Genomic DNA, 21498 nt, shown 5'->3' on the forward strand with positions numbered 1-21498 from the left:
AGACATATCAAATCTTGCTGAAAGATTAAGTTTATGCACATCCAGTCCTCCTACAGGTTCTTTCATTTGAACAAAACCCCTAATTTGATGCACTTTTCCTGTCCAGGGATGAATTTCCTTTTTTAGGATCAGGTACTGAATTTCATCTTCAAGGTTCAGAAAAATGTCTATATCTTCTATTTCTTCGTTCACTTGATTTAAAACAAATGTCCAGTTAATGGCTACTCTGTAACTTCTGTATGGGTCCTTTGGGTCATGGATCTTCTCATTTGCTGGCAAGTAAACATTACAAGGTTCTTCCTCCTCCTCCATAGCTTTTAGTTCTATTCTTCTTTTAGGAGGACTGGAATCATTTACGTCCATAGGCATGATCATTCTTTTTTCTAATAATGGTATTTTCTCTTCCTCCATATCTTTTGACTTTTTACTCAAACTCATCCTCATCAAACTGATTTTCATACACCTAACTCCCTTTGTATTTATACCTTTTTTTTTGTAAGTTTATTTTTAACTCTTTGTGTTAGTTTATTTTTAACTCTTTTGTTACTATTTTTATATATATAAGAGCATCAGTTTCAGATTCTATAAAAAAAACACCTAGGCAGCAATTTTTTTTCTTTTGTTTATTTTGAGAACAAACAAACAAACAACAAACAACAATAATAATAATAACAACAATAACAATATTTTTTACAATACATTTTGATAGAAACATTGACAAGTTTGTCCATGACCTGTTGGTCTTTTATGATAAGTGTCTTTAAACCATTGAGCTACATAATGATCTCTTTGTAAAGCTGTAGGATGGTCAAAGGGAAATAACCATTCATTTGCTTTAATTTTCTTGATATGTCTTTGATGTAAATAATACACACAATATTGTCCACACACATCCGTATTCCAATCTTGATATCGATACGGATTATAAATCCATTGATGACCATGACGATGGATAAAATCTTGAATTTCTTTTTGTAAGGGAGGAAATCCATAAGAATCAAAATATTCTACCACTGGACTGCTTACATATAAACACACCCAATGTTCTCCAGGTTGATCTTGAGGATCTGTATTGACTACAATGGCTTTTTCTCCAAATTTTAATTGATCTGGTAATAAATCTAAAGGATACACTCCACCAAACGAACTCTTTAATTCTCTAGATAACACTTCTCTCAACTGTCCTGTATCCATTAATAATCAATGCTCACTTCTCTCTGTTTGTTGATTTCTAAGAGGTTATCAAATTCTGCATACACCACACAATTTAAAGTGGTAGCCGTATTGTTAGTAAATTGGACTTCTACTCTTAAATTTCCTGTTTCTATAAGATGAAATTTATCCGATTGGGCTTCTTGATCTTTAGTAAAATCCCAGCCCCATAAAGTGTATCCGTTTTTATACTCTTCTAAGGTAATGTCCGGAGCCCAATCTTCTCCTAATTTTCCCAAAGCTTGATACATACTCAGATAAGATCTCAGATATAAATCTTCATTAAAATTAGGTTCGAAACAACGAGTCATCATGGTCTCTCCATTGATACTAACATCTAATTTTTTAATCCCAAAATTTTGAAAATTAAAGGGATTTTTAGTTTTATCTCCATTAAAAGCTGCATTCTCCACAAACCCTAAAATGAGCCTTTTTGGCATCTGGCCTTGAAACAGATGATCCGTAATCTTAGATTGAGTTCCTGTAGGTATGGTAAAACTTTTGACTTCGACTCTTCTTAATGGATATTTGGCTCTGTAAGTATTCAAAGTTTGATTGATCTGATTCATTAAAGTAGGGGAAGGTTTCACTTTTCTCACCCACAAGACCATACTTAATATTTTGACTTTTCCGGTATTGGCTTGAGCCGTCATCATGTAGAAATCAGGTCTAGCTCGATTAAATCTCAAACGGACGTCTACTCCGTTCGGTAGAAATCGATCTTGTTGAAACAAATCCAGATGTAAACGATCCAACAAAGTGATTTTCTTACTAGCATCTATGGCTTCATGACGTTTTCTGTATCCTTCGTTTTTAGAATTGGCTGGGTACGCTGGGATGATGGGTTTATTAATGGTACAAGTATCATGAGCTACAGCAAAGGCCTGATTAGCAGCCACTCCCAGAGCTGGTAGCCCCCTTTCGTACATATGTCCTGCCGTATCTTTTTCCCATAGACTACAAGCTTTCATTTGTGTGGCTAAAGTTCTGGGTTTGTAAGACAGTAATTTCTCCAGATAAGCTTTGTAAGGATAAGTATCGGTCCCTGGAGTGATTATTTTGACATTGACATCAATTTCCGTAAACAAGGAATGTAAGATATTATTCACTGGGGCTGTTTTAGCAGGATCTCCAGCCAGATCACTTCCATCATTTTGGACAAATTGACATACCATTTGAAGATAAGTTTGAGATAAATCTAAATATTGATCTCCTTGTCCTTTAATTTCAAATTCGATCGGAGCTGTCTCTGAATCTAAAGTACTAGAAATAGGGTAATATTCTTCCCATTTGGACTCTTCTAAAGCAATATTAGTGGGAGGGACTTGGAACAATTGTAAATTGTCCATCCCACAGGCACAGGAATCGGGTTGTAACATGATGTCTGTCTACTAAGATTGATTTTTCACAAATGAAACTCTTCTCCCTCACACTCCTCTATTTATAGTCTCTCTCAGTCAAAGACATCTAAAGACCGTGTTTTCTTCTTTTTCACTGGGGCTGTTAATGGTACATTACCTCCTTGATTTTTTCTTTTTCTCTTAGGACCTCCTCTAGCCAACAGAACTCTTTCTGTCTGTTTTCTTTTTCTTTTCTTACTATCTCCTAGATTCATTTTTTGTTTTACCATTCCCGACGTATTTTTCAGGGCTTGTATTCCATGAGTTTTGATAGCATCTTTTAAAGATCTCTTATTTTCTAACACATCTAACCCCGTTCTAGCAGCAGCGGTCAAGGCATGTTTAGCTCCCGTTTTCAGTAAATCCGTAAAAAATCCTTCCCCTCTTTGATGGTTTTTGGGGGGTGGATAATAATAAGCTGGTGGTGGTGGGGGTGGGGGTGGTTGCTGTTGACCCCCTCCTAATATTCCACCTAATAGATTACTGACTAGTGGAGCTGCTAATTTTAACACCGGAGCTAAAAGACCAAACCCGTGTCCTTTTTGTCGTAATAAACCTTTATGATAAGTCCAACCGTGTCCTCTCTGTCTTAATATTCCTGGATGATACTGCATGGTGATCAGTGTTCTTAAAAACTGACTTTTTTGCACTCTGAGGACTTCCTTTTATACCCCTTCTTTTTAGGGCTGAATACAATAGAGACAGCATACCAGACAAATCATGACTCCCAATAGGATGTAACAAAAAAGTTGTACACTCATCTCAGTACACTTTTCTAAAATGAAGTTTGACTAGAGTTTTTCCACTTAAAAAGGGCATGGGTTTTCTTAAAGGTGTCATGATGTGTATCTCAATGGTATCAAAATGTTTTTTACTCAAAGGGAGATATTCCGCACGGATGGGTTCCCATTTACATTGATTGTCTTTGTGTTCAAATTGACAAGGGACCACTCTTAATAATTTCAAGGCATTCGATCCTACGGTCTGGGGTTGAATCAGATCACAATACACATACATGGATTTTAAATTTCGATATAAATCTACAGTGTCTGGAGCCAGATAACTGATGTTAATCCATTTGGTCATGTCTTCTGTCCAATTTTCCGGGACTAATTTAGAATCATGAAATCCTAATTTATAAGCCAGACTTAAGGGAAGACGTACAAAGATGGGAATTTGACGTAAATGAGTGACATAATTCACTCGATTGAAATCCTTCCGATAATTAAATTTCATTTCAATTTTTGAGGGTTTTTCTTCTTCTTCTTTCAGGTCTTGTATCACTGTCTTTAAGCTCTGTTTTGAATTTCCATACACATCATCATCGTCATCACTTCCTTGATCTGTGGGTTTTTTTTTCTCGGTCCATTTGTGATACTTTTTCCAGATTTTTTTCATGGTCTGTAATAAACCTTCATTGATTTCTGCCAGGATAGCTGTAGGGTTAGGATAAGGTCCCGGTCTAAATCGAAGTCGATACAAATTCAATTTCTCTTTAGGATCATAAGTACCGATTAACCAATAAGCTTTACTCCAATCTACTAAAAGCTGGGTTTGTTGAAAAGTGATGGGAGTACTTTTCAATAATTGAAACCGTCCCCACTGGTACTTATCGGGGTCCTCGAGATCCAGTTTCTCTGAGGGTGAAACGCTTTTAAAAAAAGGTGGAACTTTTTCCACTATACACACTTCGATATAAGATTCATCCTGACTTATATTTTCTATACTACAAGGATAAATCATTTCGGTTAATGCTACTTCCCATTGACCATCCGTTAAATCCACAGATTGTGGTAATAAAGTTTTAAATTGAGCGGTCGTATTCCCCGGAAAAGATTGCATGGAGCTATCACTAGGTAATGTCATGTAAAAACCACTGTTCTCAGCCATGTTTAGTAAGAGACTGAGACAAATTCACTTCTAACCTTTCTATTTATAATAATAATAATTTATACACATTTCATTTTATGATTTATTTCCTTCATATCTACATAAGGGACAAAGTCTGTAGCAAATCACGACAAATTTCTCGACACATTTCTCACAGCAAGGATACTGTCGACATTGTTGACACTTCCATCTCCCCTCCGTATTTTCCTCCCAGCAGGTCAGGCATTTCTTTAAAGCTCTTTTTCTGGTTACTTTGACCCATGGGGGCACCATATTGTCAACCCCAAACTTCCATGTGAAATATTTAATGCACCAGCTACATCCACAGGTCTCCATAGAAGGGGGATCATCCACAAACCAGTGAGGAAAAGTCATTTCACAATGCTCACAAATTCTATAAGTTCTGTGATGCCATCCTGGATAATCATACACCGTAAATGCACGCCATTGGTTCATTTTCCTATCACAATAATGACAGTAATACTTTTCTACGTCAATCAAATACGCCAGTCTCCAAGAAAAAATCATGATTGAGCGCAGTGTACTCAAAACTAAGCTTTATATACCTTTTTCTGTGTTTTATTTTTAGATTTTTGTTACTATATTTATTTTTTAGCACGAGATCTTATTCTGAAAACACCTGTGCAGTAGTGCCGTGTGCAAAAACTTTTTTTTTTTTTTTTTTTTTTGCTGAGTCATTAATACACAGGTAATACACAAATCTTGGCATCGATTCAAGTATATCCATTGTGACGTCATTAATCACACTAAAAAGTGTGATACAGATCAAAAAATAAGACTTGTAATTTTTTTGTGTTTTTTTTTTATTCATAATAACAACAACCATAACAAAACAATCATATTAATAAACATTCAAAACTTTTGTACACTTCTTTTGTTTCATCTATGGGAAAAGATCTTCTCATGTACAAATATTCTGTTTCACAAGCACAGTCCATGATACTGTATCCTTTTAAAAGCACTTTCAGATAATCTTGGATACACTCTTTGGCTCTTTCCATCCATTTTCCTTGAATCCAAGTCCTTTCTGGTCCTTTTTGTTTGTGAAACAAGACATATTTCACTTTCCATTTGAATTCCTGATACTTAGGTTCCTTTCGACCCCCTAATATTGCCATCTTATGTGTTATTACCCATGGATGGTCTGGAAACTTTATTCTCTTATACAGGGTGGCATCTTTTTGTTTTCCTGGATTCTTATCTTTGAAATCTTGAATACATTCTTGTTTGTTTTTCATCCATTCTCCTTTCTTAGTAGAACCTTTCATTTTCCAACGATACTCTGAGCTTAAATACTCCATTGTATTTTTTTTGTGTGTGTGCTCTGTCTCTCAGTGAAATCAGAAATGATCAATTTTTTTTGGACTTGTTCCATTTTATATACTCTATGGTGTTTCTATTTTTAGACTCTCTGGATTTGTATCTATTTTTATATATACTCTATTGTGTCTCTATTTTTAGACACCCTGGATTTGTGTCTATTTTTATATATACTCTATTGTGTCTCTATTTTTAGACTCCCTGGATTTGTGGTCTTCTTAGGGGTATGATGCATTAAGGTAGGACTAGGCATAATGTATCCTACGGAAGAACTCACACAGACCATCCAATATTCTCGATTAGTATCATGTAAAGCTAACATGACCACACTGGTAATGATAAGAGATACACAAATGAATAATTGTGCAAAATAAACAATTTCTTCTCGAGGCACTTTCTCTCCACAAAATTTCCAATGAGGAGTTATTGAATGAGATCCGTTTGGGGAATCCATGAATCGAAACTAGGAGGATATCCTTTCCACCGCACTTTGACTTCTTGAATGATTTTTTTCCCTACACGTCGCTTTTTATACCCCAAGATTTCTTCTACTTCGTACACATCATCTTTTTTATTAATCTGTTGTAATTCTTTCTCGTAAAAAGTGCCTTCTAATTCCTCACCATGATCATCTTGGATTTTATACACATAAGGATATCTTCCAGTACTCTTTTAGAAATGGTAAACAATTCTGTAGTCCAATTGGGTAAATATCCTTTTTCAAAAGTGCGTTTAGCTTTACTAATGCGGACCCGATCTCCTTGTTTAAATTGAGGTTTTTTAGGGAATGTTTGAGATTTTTCCCCATATAAAGTTTTCCAGACTTTTAATACATTAGAACCATTCACTTGAGCTGGTGCTCTTTTAATACTTCGATGATAAGAATGATTGTAAGCATATACTAAATCCGGTAAGACGTCTACATACCGTCTGGTTTTATGACGAGTGAAATAACGCCACATGCGTGCTTTGAGGGTTCTTTGAAATCGTTCCACAATACTGGCTTTAGTGTCCGTATTACGAGTGGTAAAAAAATGAATGGATTTAAAAGTGTATAAGAATTCTTTATTGATAAATTCTTTGCCTTGATCGGATTGAATGCGGATGGGACGTCGTCCGTCTTGTTGAAAAATCTCTTGTAATCCTCGAATCATTTCTTTTCCTGTTTTCTGTTTTAAAGGCACTACCCAGGCATATTTAGATAAGACGTCAATGGCACATAATAAAAAAGTATATCCATCATTATATTTCTTTAAACTGGACACATCTGCTAAATCTAATTGCCATTGTTCATCTATATCGGTCACTCTAGTCTGTTGTCTGCGGAATTTTCTTTGAATGGGTTTATGTAAAGTATAAGTATCTTGTTCTTTTAACCAGTCTCGAATCTTTTTCAGGGAAATTCCTAAAGGTTTGACCTGACGATACAAAGCTTGTATTCCTCCGTACCCTCTTTTAGGATCATAATAAATCTCTTTTAAAATATCTTCCACTTGTTTCTTTTTCATTTCTTCTTAGGTAAAGGAAGCCAATTTTCTTCAATTTTTGCTAATTTCTTTTCTTCTTCTTCGAGTTTGGTTTTTAATTTCTGTCGAGCTAAAGGACTATATCTGGTTCCTACCCTTGTCCCTACAGGGGTTGAAATGGATTTTTTAATGACGGTTCCTGGATCTTCTATAGGACTACTTACTGGAGTGTCTAAAAAGGAAGAAAATCCACTATCGTCTCTTTCTTGACTTTTAGGAGTACTGATTTTTCCAGGTTTCTGCATGGCTTTTATAAGGTTTCCATTACTCAGGTATTCCAAAGGAGTACGGGTCTCTTTTAAAGCTTGAGCAAATTGTTCTAATCCTGTAGGAACCGGATGATTTTTACGAGACTGAGATCTCATACTATCAGCCATTAAATCCACAATGTTAGAATTGGCAACTTTTTGACCTCGATAACTAATTTCACCTTCTTTATTCCAAGTTAACACTTTAGGGTTTTTCTTTAAATGATTTAATAATAATCCAGCTTTTCTTTTCATGTTTTTATTGACGGTTTGAAGAATTTCATGTTCAATCTCAGCTGGGGTTGCTGGTGATCCTGTTGCTGCTTCTGCAGGGGATGGGGGTACTGGTGCTACTGCTGGGGGTGCTCCATCTGCTGCTGCTGCTGCTGGAGCTCCTGCTGCTGCTGCTGGTTGAGCTGATGGTTGAGCTAATGGAGTTTTTGTAGGTTGTTGTCTAGCTTTTTCTAAATAATTTCTATAGCGATGAAGTTCTTGACCATATAAAGCGACTTTTTCTTCTGGGGTTAAATCTTCACGTCTTGTAATGTCCTCTAATTCCTGACCTAAACTGAGAGTAGTTTGAAATTCAGGAGGTTTCGGTAATTTTCCTTTAAGTTCATTCAATAAGACTTCAGGAACTAATACCATTTTACGACTCATTTTCCCCCTAGGAGAGATGCTGCTCCTATTAGTAAAGGACCGAGTAAAAGAGGGAAGAGGCCTCCTTTTTGCTGGACTAACAAAGCTCGTCTTTTCTGAATAGATTGAGGTTGAATTAGTCTCCTTAAGATGTGTTTCTTTCCAGCTAGTTTTCGTTTCTGAACCGAACTGAGAGGTAACACTCCTTTTAATAGGTTGTACACAATCTCACAAATCTTCAGAATACAATCTCCAGAACAATGTTTTAAAATACTTGTCTTTAAGGGTGAAGAATAATGAGGATTAGATAACACTCTTAAAAGAGCCCCATGAGATTTTAATCTTGTAGAACAACAAGTCTTCTTCTTCTTCTTCTTAGCCATCCTTTTGAATTAATGAAGAGGTGTCCCTCAGTGTGTCCTCCTTTTATACTCTTTTAAGGAGGAGGAGCATACATACCATGTTTGTCTTTCTCATGTTTATCTCTATTTTTTTCGGTGACATAAATTTTGGAACAATATCGGCATTTATATCTCATTCCTTTTGGAAGTTTAGGTGTAGAAGCAGATAAAGGTTGAAAGCGGGCTATTTTAGGAGTCTGTATGGGTACTTTAATTCCAGGAGAAGGAATTCCTACATTAACTTGAGGAAATAAATCCGGGGCTCTTTGACTGCCTATGGGTGCCATAGCACGATCCATTCTCATTTCAGCTTGTTTCTTTAATAACTCTCCAATAGTTTTTTGTCTTTGTTCTTTATAATACTGATTAATTTCATTTCTTAGACTTTTAGGCATAGCTTTACGTTGAGCTGGAGTTTTAGGTGGACCTGGAGTTTTTGGATTTTTTCTTTTCTTCTTCTTCTTCTTTTGAGTAGGTTTTTTCTTATTGTTTGACCCCCCACCTAGTCGAACCATCCAATTTGGTAAAACTCTCTTTTTTGTCTTTTTGTTCTGGACTCTTACCACCACACTTTTCAAACGACGAGCACGTCGTTTTTTAGGGGTATTCCATTTAAATAAATGACGAATGATGACTCCTCCTAAAAATCCTGCTCCACCACGTTTTAAAATAGCTTTTTTTCTGTCTTCCTCAGTAGCTGATTTATCAGCGATGATACCTAAATCTTGACGATGATGATCAATAAATCTCTGAGTCTGTTTATTAATGGGTAATACTCCTTTCATTAAATTTCGAGCTCCCATAGCAAACCAATTCAATAAGGCTTTACGCCCTAATTCAATTAAATGAGCTCGCTTAGCAGGATCTTTTTCCCGCTGTAAACGTCTTAAAGTTTTCACTAATTTACTCTTGGCTGATGGTGCCATGATGAGAGTTGAATGATAAATGACAAGGGTGAGGATGATACATTTTTATTTATACTCTTGAGGCATGTGTATAGTTAACCATTCAAACAATCGACTTCTCAATCTGTATTCGTCTGGGGTGTGTGGACTCAAATCCACCAAGAGATACCCATGAGGAACATTGGTAGCTTCTTGATAAGCGGACATCAAATGAGGTAGAGCTAACTGACGACTCAAGACACTGATTTGAGATTTGTCTCGGGGATTTTTAAACAACACTAAATAATGAGCATTCAAACTAATGGTGCGATGTGATGCTGCCCTATCAAATAAATTCTGAGTGATGTAAATCACACTGGTATTCCGATGATGAGCTTTACGGGTAAACCAATCCACGATGGATTCAATGGCTTTACCTCCCATCATATCGTCAAAAATGAGTAAGTGTGGAATACTTAAATTAGCCACTAATTTCTCATCGTCTTCGGGAATATTTCGAATGAAGGAGACCTGTTCTGTTAAAGAAGTATAAGCAGGTTGCCATTCCCGATAACACCACACAATTTTTTGTGGCAGGGGGGTAATCCAATGTAAATTTTCTACTAATTTCTTGACAAATTCCGTTTTGCCAGATTTAGAAGGTCCTGCTACCACCATGGTAAATTCATGTTTTAAAAGAAAAGAGGGGAGAGGTGTCTCCTCATGTTGCATGATGACAAATGAAGACAAAGGTAGTTTCAATGCTTTATTTATAGTCAATAACCATCATTTTTAATAACCATAAGGTAAAGTGTTATAATCTTTCAAGATCTGTCTCTTATCGTAAACAATTCTATATTGTTTTTCTAAAGGTACTGTGTTGACTTGATGATCTCGGGTCCTCTGTATTTTGTAAGGATAAGACACTGTGACTTCATCTATTTCTTTCTTGAGCATTTTTTCTAAAGTCTCTAAGGATACGATATTAGAAGCCCGAAAATTGAGAGTTAATCCTTTGACTTTAAGGATGAGCATAATTTTTGGGACCTCCAGACATGAATTTGATAATGTGATCCCCGTCCAATTCATCAGTCCATTCTCCTAAACTGTGGCCAAGGGTAGGATTAAATTGTCCTTCCTTATGTTGGTATATGATACTGTCCGTATCGAAATAAAGCACCCGATCTCCTAAAGGTTGTAAAGTCTCGTAGAGGTGTAATCTGGCATGAGCGGTAGTGAAACAGGCCAGTATTATGTTTCCAAAGGGACATTCTTCTACAAATTGATTTTTGTCTTGATAATTGACTAACATCATATCTAAATCCGGATTTTCTTTATTTTCTAAGAGTTGGATCCCTTTAATTTCTTTGGTCGAATCTTGTAAGAGTTGATGTAATTCCTCTTCTTCCGTTAAGTATTTCGTTTTTGGTAATAACAGGCGTTGAGCAAATTTTCCCCACAAACAATTTAAAAAAAGTTTAGCTATGGTTCTTCGCACTGGATTTTTTTCAATACTTAACCAATCCATTCTAATCCCTTCTTTTTCTAACACTTGACGAATGTAATTGAGTTGCTGTTCTTCCGTCTGACACTCCGGTGGAAATCCAGACGCTTCTTGTTTGATCTTTAAAAAAGTATCGATGTAAGGTCTGAATAAATCTGTGCTGCTTTCTGGAAAATGCCAAACTTCGTATATCTTCTCTAAAGTATACCCCATGTCCAAGGCTTTGTGTAATTCGGTGGTCACCCAGGTACCTGTGAGACTGCGTTCACAGGAATTGTGTCGACATCGATGTTTAGGGTCTTGTTGTTTTGCACAAGTTCGGCATAAGGGAAATAATAACTTACCTCCTGTGCGATAAGGTAAAACAGGGTGATAGAGGTCTCGAGGTGGTAAGACCCGACAATGAATGAGTCCAAAATAGGATCTGACGTCTTGGAATTGATCGGTAATGATTTGAGGATGCCCTACAGGAAAAGGTATGTGTTTTAACACGTAAGGGTACAGAGAACAAACGTCTATGTATCTCATATCTCCTTCCTCACAATATAATCGTGTAGCATTGGTCCGACCTCCATACAAAGCCTCTCGGGGGTTTAAAGGATCTGAAATGTTGAGGTCTGATAAAAAATTCTGTAAAACTTCATCTCTTTGCACTTGTTGATCGAATTCGTGCTCCCAGATAGAGGTGACAGAGTAACCAAATTGCTCTAAGACTGATTTCCTTCTTAAAGTTTCTTCATATAATTGTTGGTAAGTCCATTGGGGTTGGTGAGGATGAGTTTCGGTCTGTAAATTCGGATAGCAGGTGGGGCATCCGTGCCAATAACATCCGTAAAATTCGTAGACGGTGTGGTTATCTTCCTGATATCCGTCTACAGTATAAGTTCCGATCTTGACTTCTCCCCCGTTTCTAGCATGTTGGATGTGAGATCCACTCTGTTGACTCAAAAAGGTTAACCACCGACAGGCTTTGGCCGAATATTGACGAGCAGGTTGATATCCCAGGTTAGGAATGATGGCAATGGTATCTTCGGGCATAAATCCTCGACGGTAAGCTAAATTGGCTGCACTGGCAAAAGTGATAGATTCCTGAAAGGGATCTACATTCACTAAATTCTTGAGGGTGGCTCTAAACTGAGCACAACATCGTCGTAAAATATCGACGTCGGAAATACAATACTCTGAAAATTCCTTCTGGAAATCAAACACTTTTCCAGCTTGTTGATCGTACCATTGGAAAAAAGCTTGTCGTCCACTAATAGTCATGTCGTCCGGATTGTAGAATGCTGCAGGTGGATAAGGTCCCACATAATTCTGGTTCTGTACCGTATTGAAAAAGTGAGGGAAATACCCTTTTTTCAGTTCGGTGAATCCAAAAGCGGAAGGCATTTTGGACAGAGCAAAAGGTAAAAAATTATAAGAATCGATGAATTTCAATCCAAGGATTTCCATAGATAAGATTTTACTCCCGTTTTGAATGACGGTGGGTTTAATGCAAGCAGAATGCACCAGGTAATTTAAAATAAACTGTCCGTCATATCCTTTGAAATTGTGAGCAATGATGATGGCCTCGTCGTGTAATAAAGTACCATGCTTATTTCCTTTGCTGATGGGTTGTAATAACCAGTCCATGAAGTCTTTTAAGGTATTTAATCCTTTAAACACATGTTGACGGGGTCCCATGTGGCGACAATGAGGACAAGGATCCTCAATGGGTAAATGCCCACAATGTTGACAGACCCGATGTGCTACACACAGATTAGGGATGTGAATACCGTTTTCCTGGGTACATTCGAAATCGAAATAAATGTAAATCTGTAATGTCTCTTTTCCCTTCTTCTTTTTGGGAGGTTTCTGTTGAACGTAACACTGATGATCATTCTGTACAATTTTCTTACAGATCTTACATTGTTTCCGTCCTCCGCATAAGTGATGAGATAATAATTTTTTAGGCATCCATTTCTGACATTGGTCACATCGTCCCATTAAATTACAGATGGTTGTTGTCGTATTTTTACTGTAAGGTCGTAAATGATTTTCATAACAACCTCTATTCTTAAAAAATCCCTGGCAATGAGGACATGAAATCTGGCTCCCGTCTTTAGGGCATGGAGGGTAAGATAAACAAAAATCACATCGAAAAGGACATTTGGATCGATGGTCTGTGATGTTTCTGTACCCTACATCACAATGATCACAATAATATTGACACCCTGTGATACCAGGCATGGATAAAATGGCATGGTAATGATGATCTTCTAACAAAATGTTTAAAGAAATTCCTTGTCCATTCCCTTTGTAGATAGGTTCTAAGGAGAATTTAGAAGACATAGACTTGATCTGAAATATTTTCAGTCGATATTGAGGATATAACACTTGTTGTAATTTCCCCCATTCTTCGGGTCCACAAGATTGATGAATATCACACCCGGCTTGTTCCATGAGAGCTTTAGCTTCGTTTTTCTGGTCATTACTCCTTACATCTCCTAACCGCATACGTTTCCATCTTTTTTCCCATTCGAGGTCGGGATTTTCTGGTTTTTCACTGTGTAACCGGGTAATGACAATAGCTCTAGCTAAACACATCTTATCCCAGGGATTGTCGATCTGAACGATAGATTTTTTTCCTTTAAGGAAAGTGTCCTTATTGATCATCAGGTGTTTGGTATTATTTCCACCACTTCCTTCTGGATATTTCACATGAAACATGTCGAATTCCATAGACCCGTCTCCCAGTTTAAAATCTTTTTTAGATTGTTGAACGGCTTCTATTTTGTTTAAAATGACCTCCTCGTTTAAATGTTTACATTGGGTAAACTCGTACCAGATTTCAGAGAAGGATGACGTATGTTCAAGCGTAAGTAATCGTTAGGATTACACTGCATTTCATATTTGACCTTTTTTAACATGTCTCTAAATAATCGCCGAACAAATCCTTTGTTCTCTTCTTCTGGAAATTCCTCAAAATTGATATTGTATTTATTTTCTTGGGCTTTAAATTTTCTGGAATGTCTGGTGGAATCTAATCTCACTTTATAATACTGAGAAATGGGTTTCGGTTTCCCTGGTGGTGAATGAGGTGATGGTAAATGAAATGAAGAACTTGGTTGTTCTTCTTCTTTTTCATTTACATGACGTAAAGCTTGTACTTGTTGATGACGATTGGTTTTCTGTATTCTTTGTAAGTACAAGGCATTTCGTTTTCTAAGATCTAATTCTCTATCTTTATTGTTATGAAGAATTTTATCTAATTCTTTCTGTCTTTTTTTCCATTTCTTAAGTTGTCGTGTGAAACGATCCATGTTTATTTTTAACAACAGAATGAGCTGAAAGTCAAAAGAAGACGGTTTTTATACAATAGATGACGTCACAATGCCCAGGTTGCTGTGATTTGGATCGGTGCCAAGATTTTAAGTAGGAGGAACTTTTTTTTTTGCACACGACACTAATGCACAGGTGTTTTAAGAATAGGATCTCGTGGTGTTATAATTAGAGTTACAAAAGAACTAAAAATAGTTTTAGACTTATAAAAATTAGTGAAGATTAAAAATAGATTAAACAAAAAAAAAATAGTAGAGACTAAAAATAGAATGGATCAGAAAGGTATATAAACCAGAGCTGACAGTATATAGGATCAGTCTTATTTGTTTAGTCAGGGACTTTAAACCAAACCTTAAGATGGAAGAAGAAAATTCCAGGACTCTGAATGATATGTTTGACTTGGCAACAATAATGGCTGGTATTGAACTACAGGAAAGAAAAGGGATAAAAAAAATCCTAGAGGATATATGTGGTATAATTCTAATTCTGAAAGAGAACCAGAAGGAAATAGCCTGTATAATAAGACAAATGATTGAGGATCAAGAGAAATCAACTGATTTAATGGTACAACTTCAGAAGGATAACTCTGAGTTTAGAAAAATCCTAACAAAAGAAATTGGTGTGTTTAAAGAAGAAGTGATGGCTGAGATTCGTAAGGATAAATAAAAAGGAAAAAAAACAGAGAGAGTGACAAAAAGAAATGTGATTTTCGTGTATAGGACGGTTCTCTAATTTTGTTTTCATATTGTATTGTATTGTATTGTATTGGATTGGATTGGATTGGATTGGATTGGATCAATAATAAAAGGTTTTTGTTGAAATTTTTTGGATTTTTTTTGGATTTTGTTTAAGAAAAAGTGTGAGAAAAAAAGTGCACTTAATTGACCCGGCCAGCGCATTTTGGATTTTTTGATACGGTATCCTGTATAGCCTTTCTTATTTTGACTTTTTTTTTACAGGCTATAACGGCCCCTATACGCCTGGATAGCCCCGGCCAGCGCATTTTGCATTTTTGCCATTTTTGCCATTTTTTTTACAGGCTATAAAGGCCCCTATACTCCAGGATAGCCCCGGCTATCCTGGAGTAATCTACTACTCTCCCCTTTGCCATTCATCTTTGATAATTAATCACTGTAAGTAATGTACTTGAAAGTTTATTAGAATGGGAGAATTGTGCAAGAATTTTTATTCTATAAAACAAAAAGTACTTCCATATTTTTTTAACCAGAAGTCTCTGACGAGACTGTAGCTCTACTGGTTGTACTTATAAAGGAAGATAAAAGTAGCACTTGGACTTGAAACTTTGCAACAGCAATAAATAGAATAACTAGAAATTCATTGCGAGCAATGAGAGGTCTTCCGTCCGATTCTGAAAAAAAGAAAACTCAAACTGAAAAAGTGAAGAAATTCAGACACTCTGGAGATTTAACCCTGGTCGTCAGCCTGAAAATCCAACGTGCTAACCATTAACCATTCCCTTATTTGCATTACTTCCTGTCACGACCGGAAGTAACGGCGATACAAGATTTTGTCACGATTCAAATAAACTGATCACTGACTATCAGTCCTGAAAGTTTCAGACTTCAGTCGTTTACTGTTGCCGAGCAATAGACCGGGAGTTGTCGTTTTATTTCCGATGGAATCTAACATATTTCAAAACAGCGAAAGAGATGCAATAAAGTGATGCACGTTTTAGCTTAAAAAAGAAAGAAGAGAAATAATATGATTGCATCCTCTGATCTAAAAAATAAAACAGGTTTTGTAATCCTCAGAAATAGTTCTATCATTTTATAGTTGCATATTTAAGATCAGAGGTTACGCTCTATATTAAATATCGAAAAATAGCTTTAAAAATTGGCTGTTTTGTAGACGTTTTCACGATATGAGGAAAATGTCGCATTTCATGACGTCATAATGCATTGGCTAGCCAGAAAATTACGTCATTTTTGATAGATATGCAGTCATCAAAGGTCTAAATGATATTTAATGCATTGTCAACTAAAACCAAGCAGTTTCAGTTTTTCTGAAATTCACAGGGCCAAAAAAGGCCCTAAGTGGACCTTGTTCTTTAATATTGATACCACTACACTAGCGCAATGTACCAGCCATCACCGATGTTTTTCTTGCACTCATTCCCTGAAGTAACGAGTGTCAGGCAGGTTAATCTTTATTTCTTATAGTGTGGAATTATAGGATGAAAACTAGCCAGCTAAATTTTGTGCAAGTACTAGTAGATTTACATCGGATTTGTTACTTGAGTTTTAACAATAACTGATAGCAGAGAAAATAATCTGTTACTGATAAAAACTAAAAAAAGAAAAAAAAACTATTGTGTTTACTTCCTTTATTCTTTATGCATTCAACTTTCTATTCTATGCAATTCCAAATTCAGACATTATTTCGCGCCAAACGTCACGAGTAAATCTTCGCGCCTTTTCTTTGGAATGTGTCTTCAATCGAATAAGTGTATGTGATAGCTTCAATGAAATTTTTAAAAATATGTTGCTAAAGCCTGATTTTCGAGCGTAAGAATGTATATTTATCACACTGTACATATTACATATCGTATACGGGCAAGTAACATAAAGGCAGCGCTAAGTTTTCTTACACATTTTATATTCCTCTTTACCCCCAAAGTGGATTATTCCAATTAGTAACACATTAATGAAAAGACTGGAATGTCTCGCCATATGACGCTCAAGGAATATGATACCTATTATGTTCAGTAACTTGCATCTATAAAGGAATATTGCCCTACTAAAATCAAAGAAAAATATCATTGAAGTTTATTTTTCTATCATTTGAAATTGCTATATGTTATTCAATCAACATGAGAAAGTAACAAATTCTACTTTCAAAATACAATTCGGCAACTCTCCAATTTATGATACAATTGCATAGGTATCTAGCTACATATACATTTGCACCAACATGTTTTCCTCATTTTGTCATATCACAATTGCATCTATGCACATTAATTAGTGCAAAATTCAATTGCAAACTCTTTATGAGGGAGTAAAAAGACACGCTGATATTGTGCCGTCAAACACCGCTTCTCTGACGTCTAAAGACATAGCCACCCCCCCCTTTAAAGATAAAATCTTATATTTGAGCCCCAAAAAGTGAGAAAAAATTCGGAAATTCTTTGGATTGAATCCAGATTGCCCTCGTGAAAATTCAACATGCTAACCATTACGCTATCAAACATCATCGCTTAAAATTGAAAAATGATAAATATTCAGAGTATGGGTTAATCAATTTTTAAACAAACTACATATTTAGCATTCTTGTAAGACTCTTTATTAAGCCTATCAACATCATAAAAAAATAATGAAAAACAAAAAAGTTCAAAAAATTACCCTTTTTAAATCACTTCCTGTGACGACCGGAAGTGACGACGACACACGAAATGTTTCCATCACACATCTACAAACCAAATTCTATCATACCTGAAAGTTTCAGACTCCTACCTTAAACAGTTTCTGAGAACATTCATGGACTAGATTTTTAGTGGAAAAAGTGAAAAATCGTAATAATTCCCGACCGGAAGTAACTTTTTCCGAACTTTTTCAATTTTTCAAAATGGCATGAGATAACAAATCATTCCTGAAATTTGGCTGAAAATGAATGAGTAGTTTTTGAGATATCGCGATTTGAAAAGGTCAAAAAAATAAAAATGAAAAATAATAAGAAACAGTAGAATCACTATAGGTCTTCCGTTGAAAACGGAAGACCTAATGATCCTTGCTTTAGTCTCTTATTGTGGCAAGATTTATTGCAATCAGACTAAAATTGTAGGAGGAATAGACTTTTAAAAACAATTTTTCAGAAATTTCGATTTAGGTAACCATGGCAACATCATTCATCAGAATCAAAAAAACAATAATGACAATTATTTATCTCAGTGTAGTCTACTTGTATGCCAAGTTATCCTGAAATCAGACAAAAAAGTGTAGGAGGAGTAGTGTTTTGAAAGTATTTCAAAGTAAATTTCTATTTTTAGTAACCATGGCAATACTGTTCATCGAAATCCAAAACCAATAAAAAGAGTTATGAAGCTTAATGTAGTTTACCTGTGTGACAAGTTATACTAAAATCAGACCAAAACTGTAGGAGGAGTAGCATTTTGAAAGTATTTCAAGAAAATTTCTATTTTTAGTAAACATAGTAACACCGTTCATCGAAATTAAAAACAGATATAAAGAATTATGTATCTTAGTGTAGTCTACTTCTTTGCCAATTGAAATCACATCAAAACTGTAGGAGGAGTTGCGTTTTGAAAGCATTTCCCAGAAATCTCTATATTTAGTAACCATAGAAACACCATTCATTCAAATCAAAAACCGATAAACAAAATTATGTCTCTTAGTGTAGTCTACTTGTGTGCTAAGTTATACTGAAATCGGACCAAAACTGTAGGAGGAAAAGCATTTGGAAAGTTTTTCACAGAACCATGGCAACACCGTTCATTGACATCAAAAACCGATATACAAAATTATGTATCTTATTATAAGTCTACTTGTGTGCCAAGTTATATTGAAATCAGACCAAAACTGAAGAAGTAGTAGCGTTTTGAAAGTTTTCACATGAATTTGTACTTTAGTAACCATGACTATCGTTCACTGAAATCAAAAACCGACATACAGAATTATGTATCTTAGTATAGTCCACTTGTGTGTCAAGTTATATTGATATCAGACCAAAACTGTAGGAGGAGTAGCGTTTTGAAAGTATTTCCCAGAAATATCTTTTTAGTAACCATGGCAACACCGCTCATTTAAATCAAGAATTATATATCTTAGTGTAGTCTACTTATATGCCAAGTTATATTGAAATCAGACCAAAACTGTCGGAGTAGCATCTTGAGAAATTGTTTACGGACAGACAGACAGACACCTTACTATCGCATAAGCTCTTCTGGTCTCTGACCAGTAGAGCTAAAAATCAGGTAGACTTTAAATTAATATATATGCAAAAATACCTTATATTACTGTTTGTTTGTTGTTTACATACGTTACATACATCTCTCGAGAATTCTTCACTCATATGGAGACGCCATCACTTGCCGTTAAAAAAAAGCTGCAAATTTTAATCTACACTCGGCACTTATAACTAGGGTCATTGAGCAGTGCAGGGATCTTTTTCGTGCCATCACCTACTGCGACAAGGGACCTCGGTTTATACGGTCTCATGCGAGGGACCGGCTCTAATTAAATGCTTTTCAAAGATCAAGAGAGGTCAATGCGATAGGTATAATATACTGATACACCAATACTTTGTTAATAGTTTGCATGGTAATAATGATAAATGGGGCACACATTAGATCTTCTTTAGGAGTTGTTACTGAAAACTAGACTAATTATTTGATTGATACTGAACATCCTTCTTTCTTACTTTTGGGCAACAAAGCTTGATCCGTTTTATTTTATCCTCTAAATTGTATCATACTCAGGTGACCGTTAAGACCTTTGGGCCTCTTGTTATCTGATAAATGTTTATCATAATTGGCTGCCAAGTCAAAATATAATTGAAAAAGCATTTTTTCGAACTTCAGTAGTTTCACTAATGTGCAACTCAATTCACCATCATTTAGTTTACGACACACAAATTCAATAAAACTCACAACACAGGTTACAGCGTCGCACACATTTGATGACATTTCCGTTAAATAAGTTTTCGCTGGACCTGTAAATGCAGTCACCTGATCGATTTCATGCAGGTCTTGAACACTGGCTTTTGGTCATACTTCTTTTGCATGTGATTATGAAATACATCAATATGGGTTGACTGGGGATCACTGCACATCACAACGTACCAGTCCTTTACAACAATCACATCTTTTCCTATCCTTATGATAATCCACAATGTATGTGAAGCAGTCATTGAAATGTCCTTTTTTGTATACCGAGCACGATTTTTTCCAATATTTTTTGACACAATTTTTTTTATTAATTAAAAAAAAACGGGACCGGACACTATGACTTTGAGAGGGGCGGGTGGGGATGAGAATCTAAAAAAATTATATGGCCAAACTTATATATTTTAATACGTATTTTGTTTTCAATAATAAGCAAATCGAATTTAAGTGCCAAAATTGCAAATTTTAATACAAGTTATCTCAGCAGAATACATCCTTAAGGGTTCTTAAATCAACATGACATTATTTCGATCGCACTTTGTCGCCCGCGTGGCGCAGTGGTTAGAGCGTCTGCTCTAGAGTCGCGAAGTAAGGAGTTGATCCCACTGTGGGACGTGGAGACCGGTCTTTCGGATGAGACCGTATAAACCGAGGTAGCGTGTCGAAGTAGGTGCTGGCACGAAAAAGATCCCTCACTGCTCAATGGCCGTAAGTGCCGAGTATAGGACAATATTTGCAGCTCTCCACCGGTAATGGTGGCGTCTCCATATGAGTGAAAAATTCTCGAGAGGGACGTTAAACAACATACAATCAATCGATCGCACTTTTCCATCATAAGAGGCAGAATTTCATATATATCAGGCTTTTGCTATAACCTGTTACTGTAACACCATGCATATCAGGTCACTGTCTGAAATCTGATCAACAACACAAGACAAAGCTTGAAGCTGTAACGTTTCATGTCCATTATGGCAATTCCATAGGATACATTCAATGAGATCAGGATATTCACAGGACTGTTTATAACAGATTATTTCATATACAAAAATAACGAATTGATATATTACATGTAATGGTTTATGGTTTCATTCTTCATTCAGATACTTATCTTGAAGTAGACTTGGAAATATTTAACTAATGAATTCAACAACGGTGTTTTTATATGAAGAAAGAAACTGCACAAGAGATCTTTGGTCTGATTTGAACTGCGTCTGCATACGAACTATGTTGTATGCCGCAATAATACCATGTATACCGTTTTTTTTTTTATTTTGACAAAGGGTTTTGCCATGGTTACTAACAATTTCTGTAAAATTCTTTCAAAACGCTACTCCTCCTACAGTTTCTGTCTGATTGAACATAAATTTTTAAAATTTTATTCATGAGAACGAGCGAATTGCTATGAATGATGGAGAGAGGAACAAAGTGAACATTATCCACCGTGGGATTCCGACAAAAGGAGATGAATATTATCAATGATCATCCCGATGGTTT

The 21498-nt window shown here is 35.9% G+C and overlaps 4 protein-coding genes across 4 annotated transcripts in view; 1 reads left to right on the plus strand and 3 right to left on the minus strand.

Moving 5' to 3' along the window:
- Nucleotides 1-21498, plus strand: part of LOC133192256 (A disintegrin and metalloproteinase with thrombospondin motifs adt-2-like) — a 435058-nt gene that overhangs the window by 385793 nt on the left and 27767 nt on the right. The gene's annotated exons all lie outside the window — the stretch shown is intronic.
- LOC133192258 (tubulin-specific chaperone cofactor E-like protein) overlaps nucleotides 1-21498 on the minus strand; it is a 479266-nt gene that overhangs the window by 333602 nt on the left and 124166 nt on the right. The gene's annotated exons all lie outside the window — the stretch shown is intronic.
- Nucleotides 1194-2591, minus strand: LOC133192985 (uncharacterized protein F54H12.2-like). The gene has a single exon (XM_061328987.1). It carries the CDS (start codon nucleotides 2589-2591, stop codon nucleotides 1194-1196), a length of 1398 nt encoding a protein of 465 aa, XP_061184971.1.
- On the minus strand, nucleotides 10563-13754 carry LOC133192986 (uncharacterized). The gene has a single exon (XM_061328988.1). The coding sequence runs from the start codon at nucleotides 13752-13754 to the stop codon at nucleotides 10563-10565; it is 3192 nt and encodes a 1063-aa protein (XP_061184972.1).

This window comes from Saccostrea echinata, unplaced genomic scaffold (genome assembly GCF_033153115.1).
Source record: "Saccostrea echinata isolate AGI-Se365-2 ecotype Australia unplaced genomic scaffold, CSIRO_AGI_Sech_v1 ptg000025l, whole genome shotgun sequence".
NCBI classification, from domain to species: Eukaryota; Metazoa; Mollusca; class Bivalvia; order Ostreida; family Ostreidae; genus Saccostrea; species Saccostrea echinata.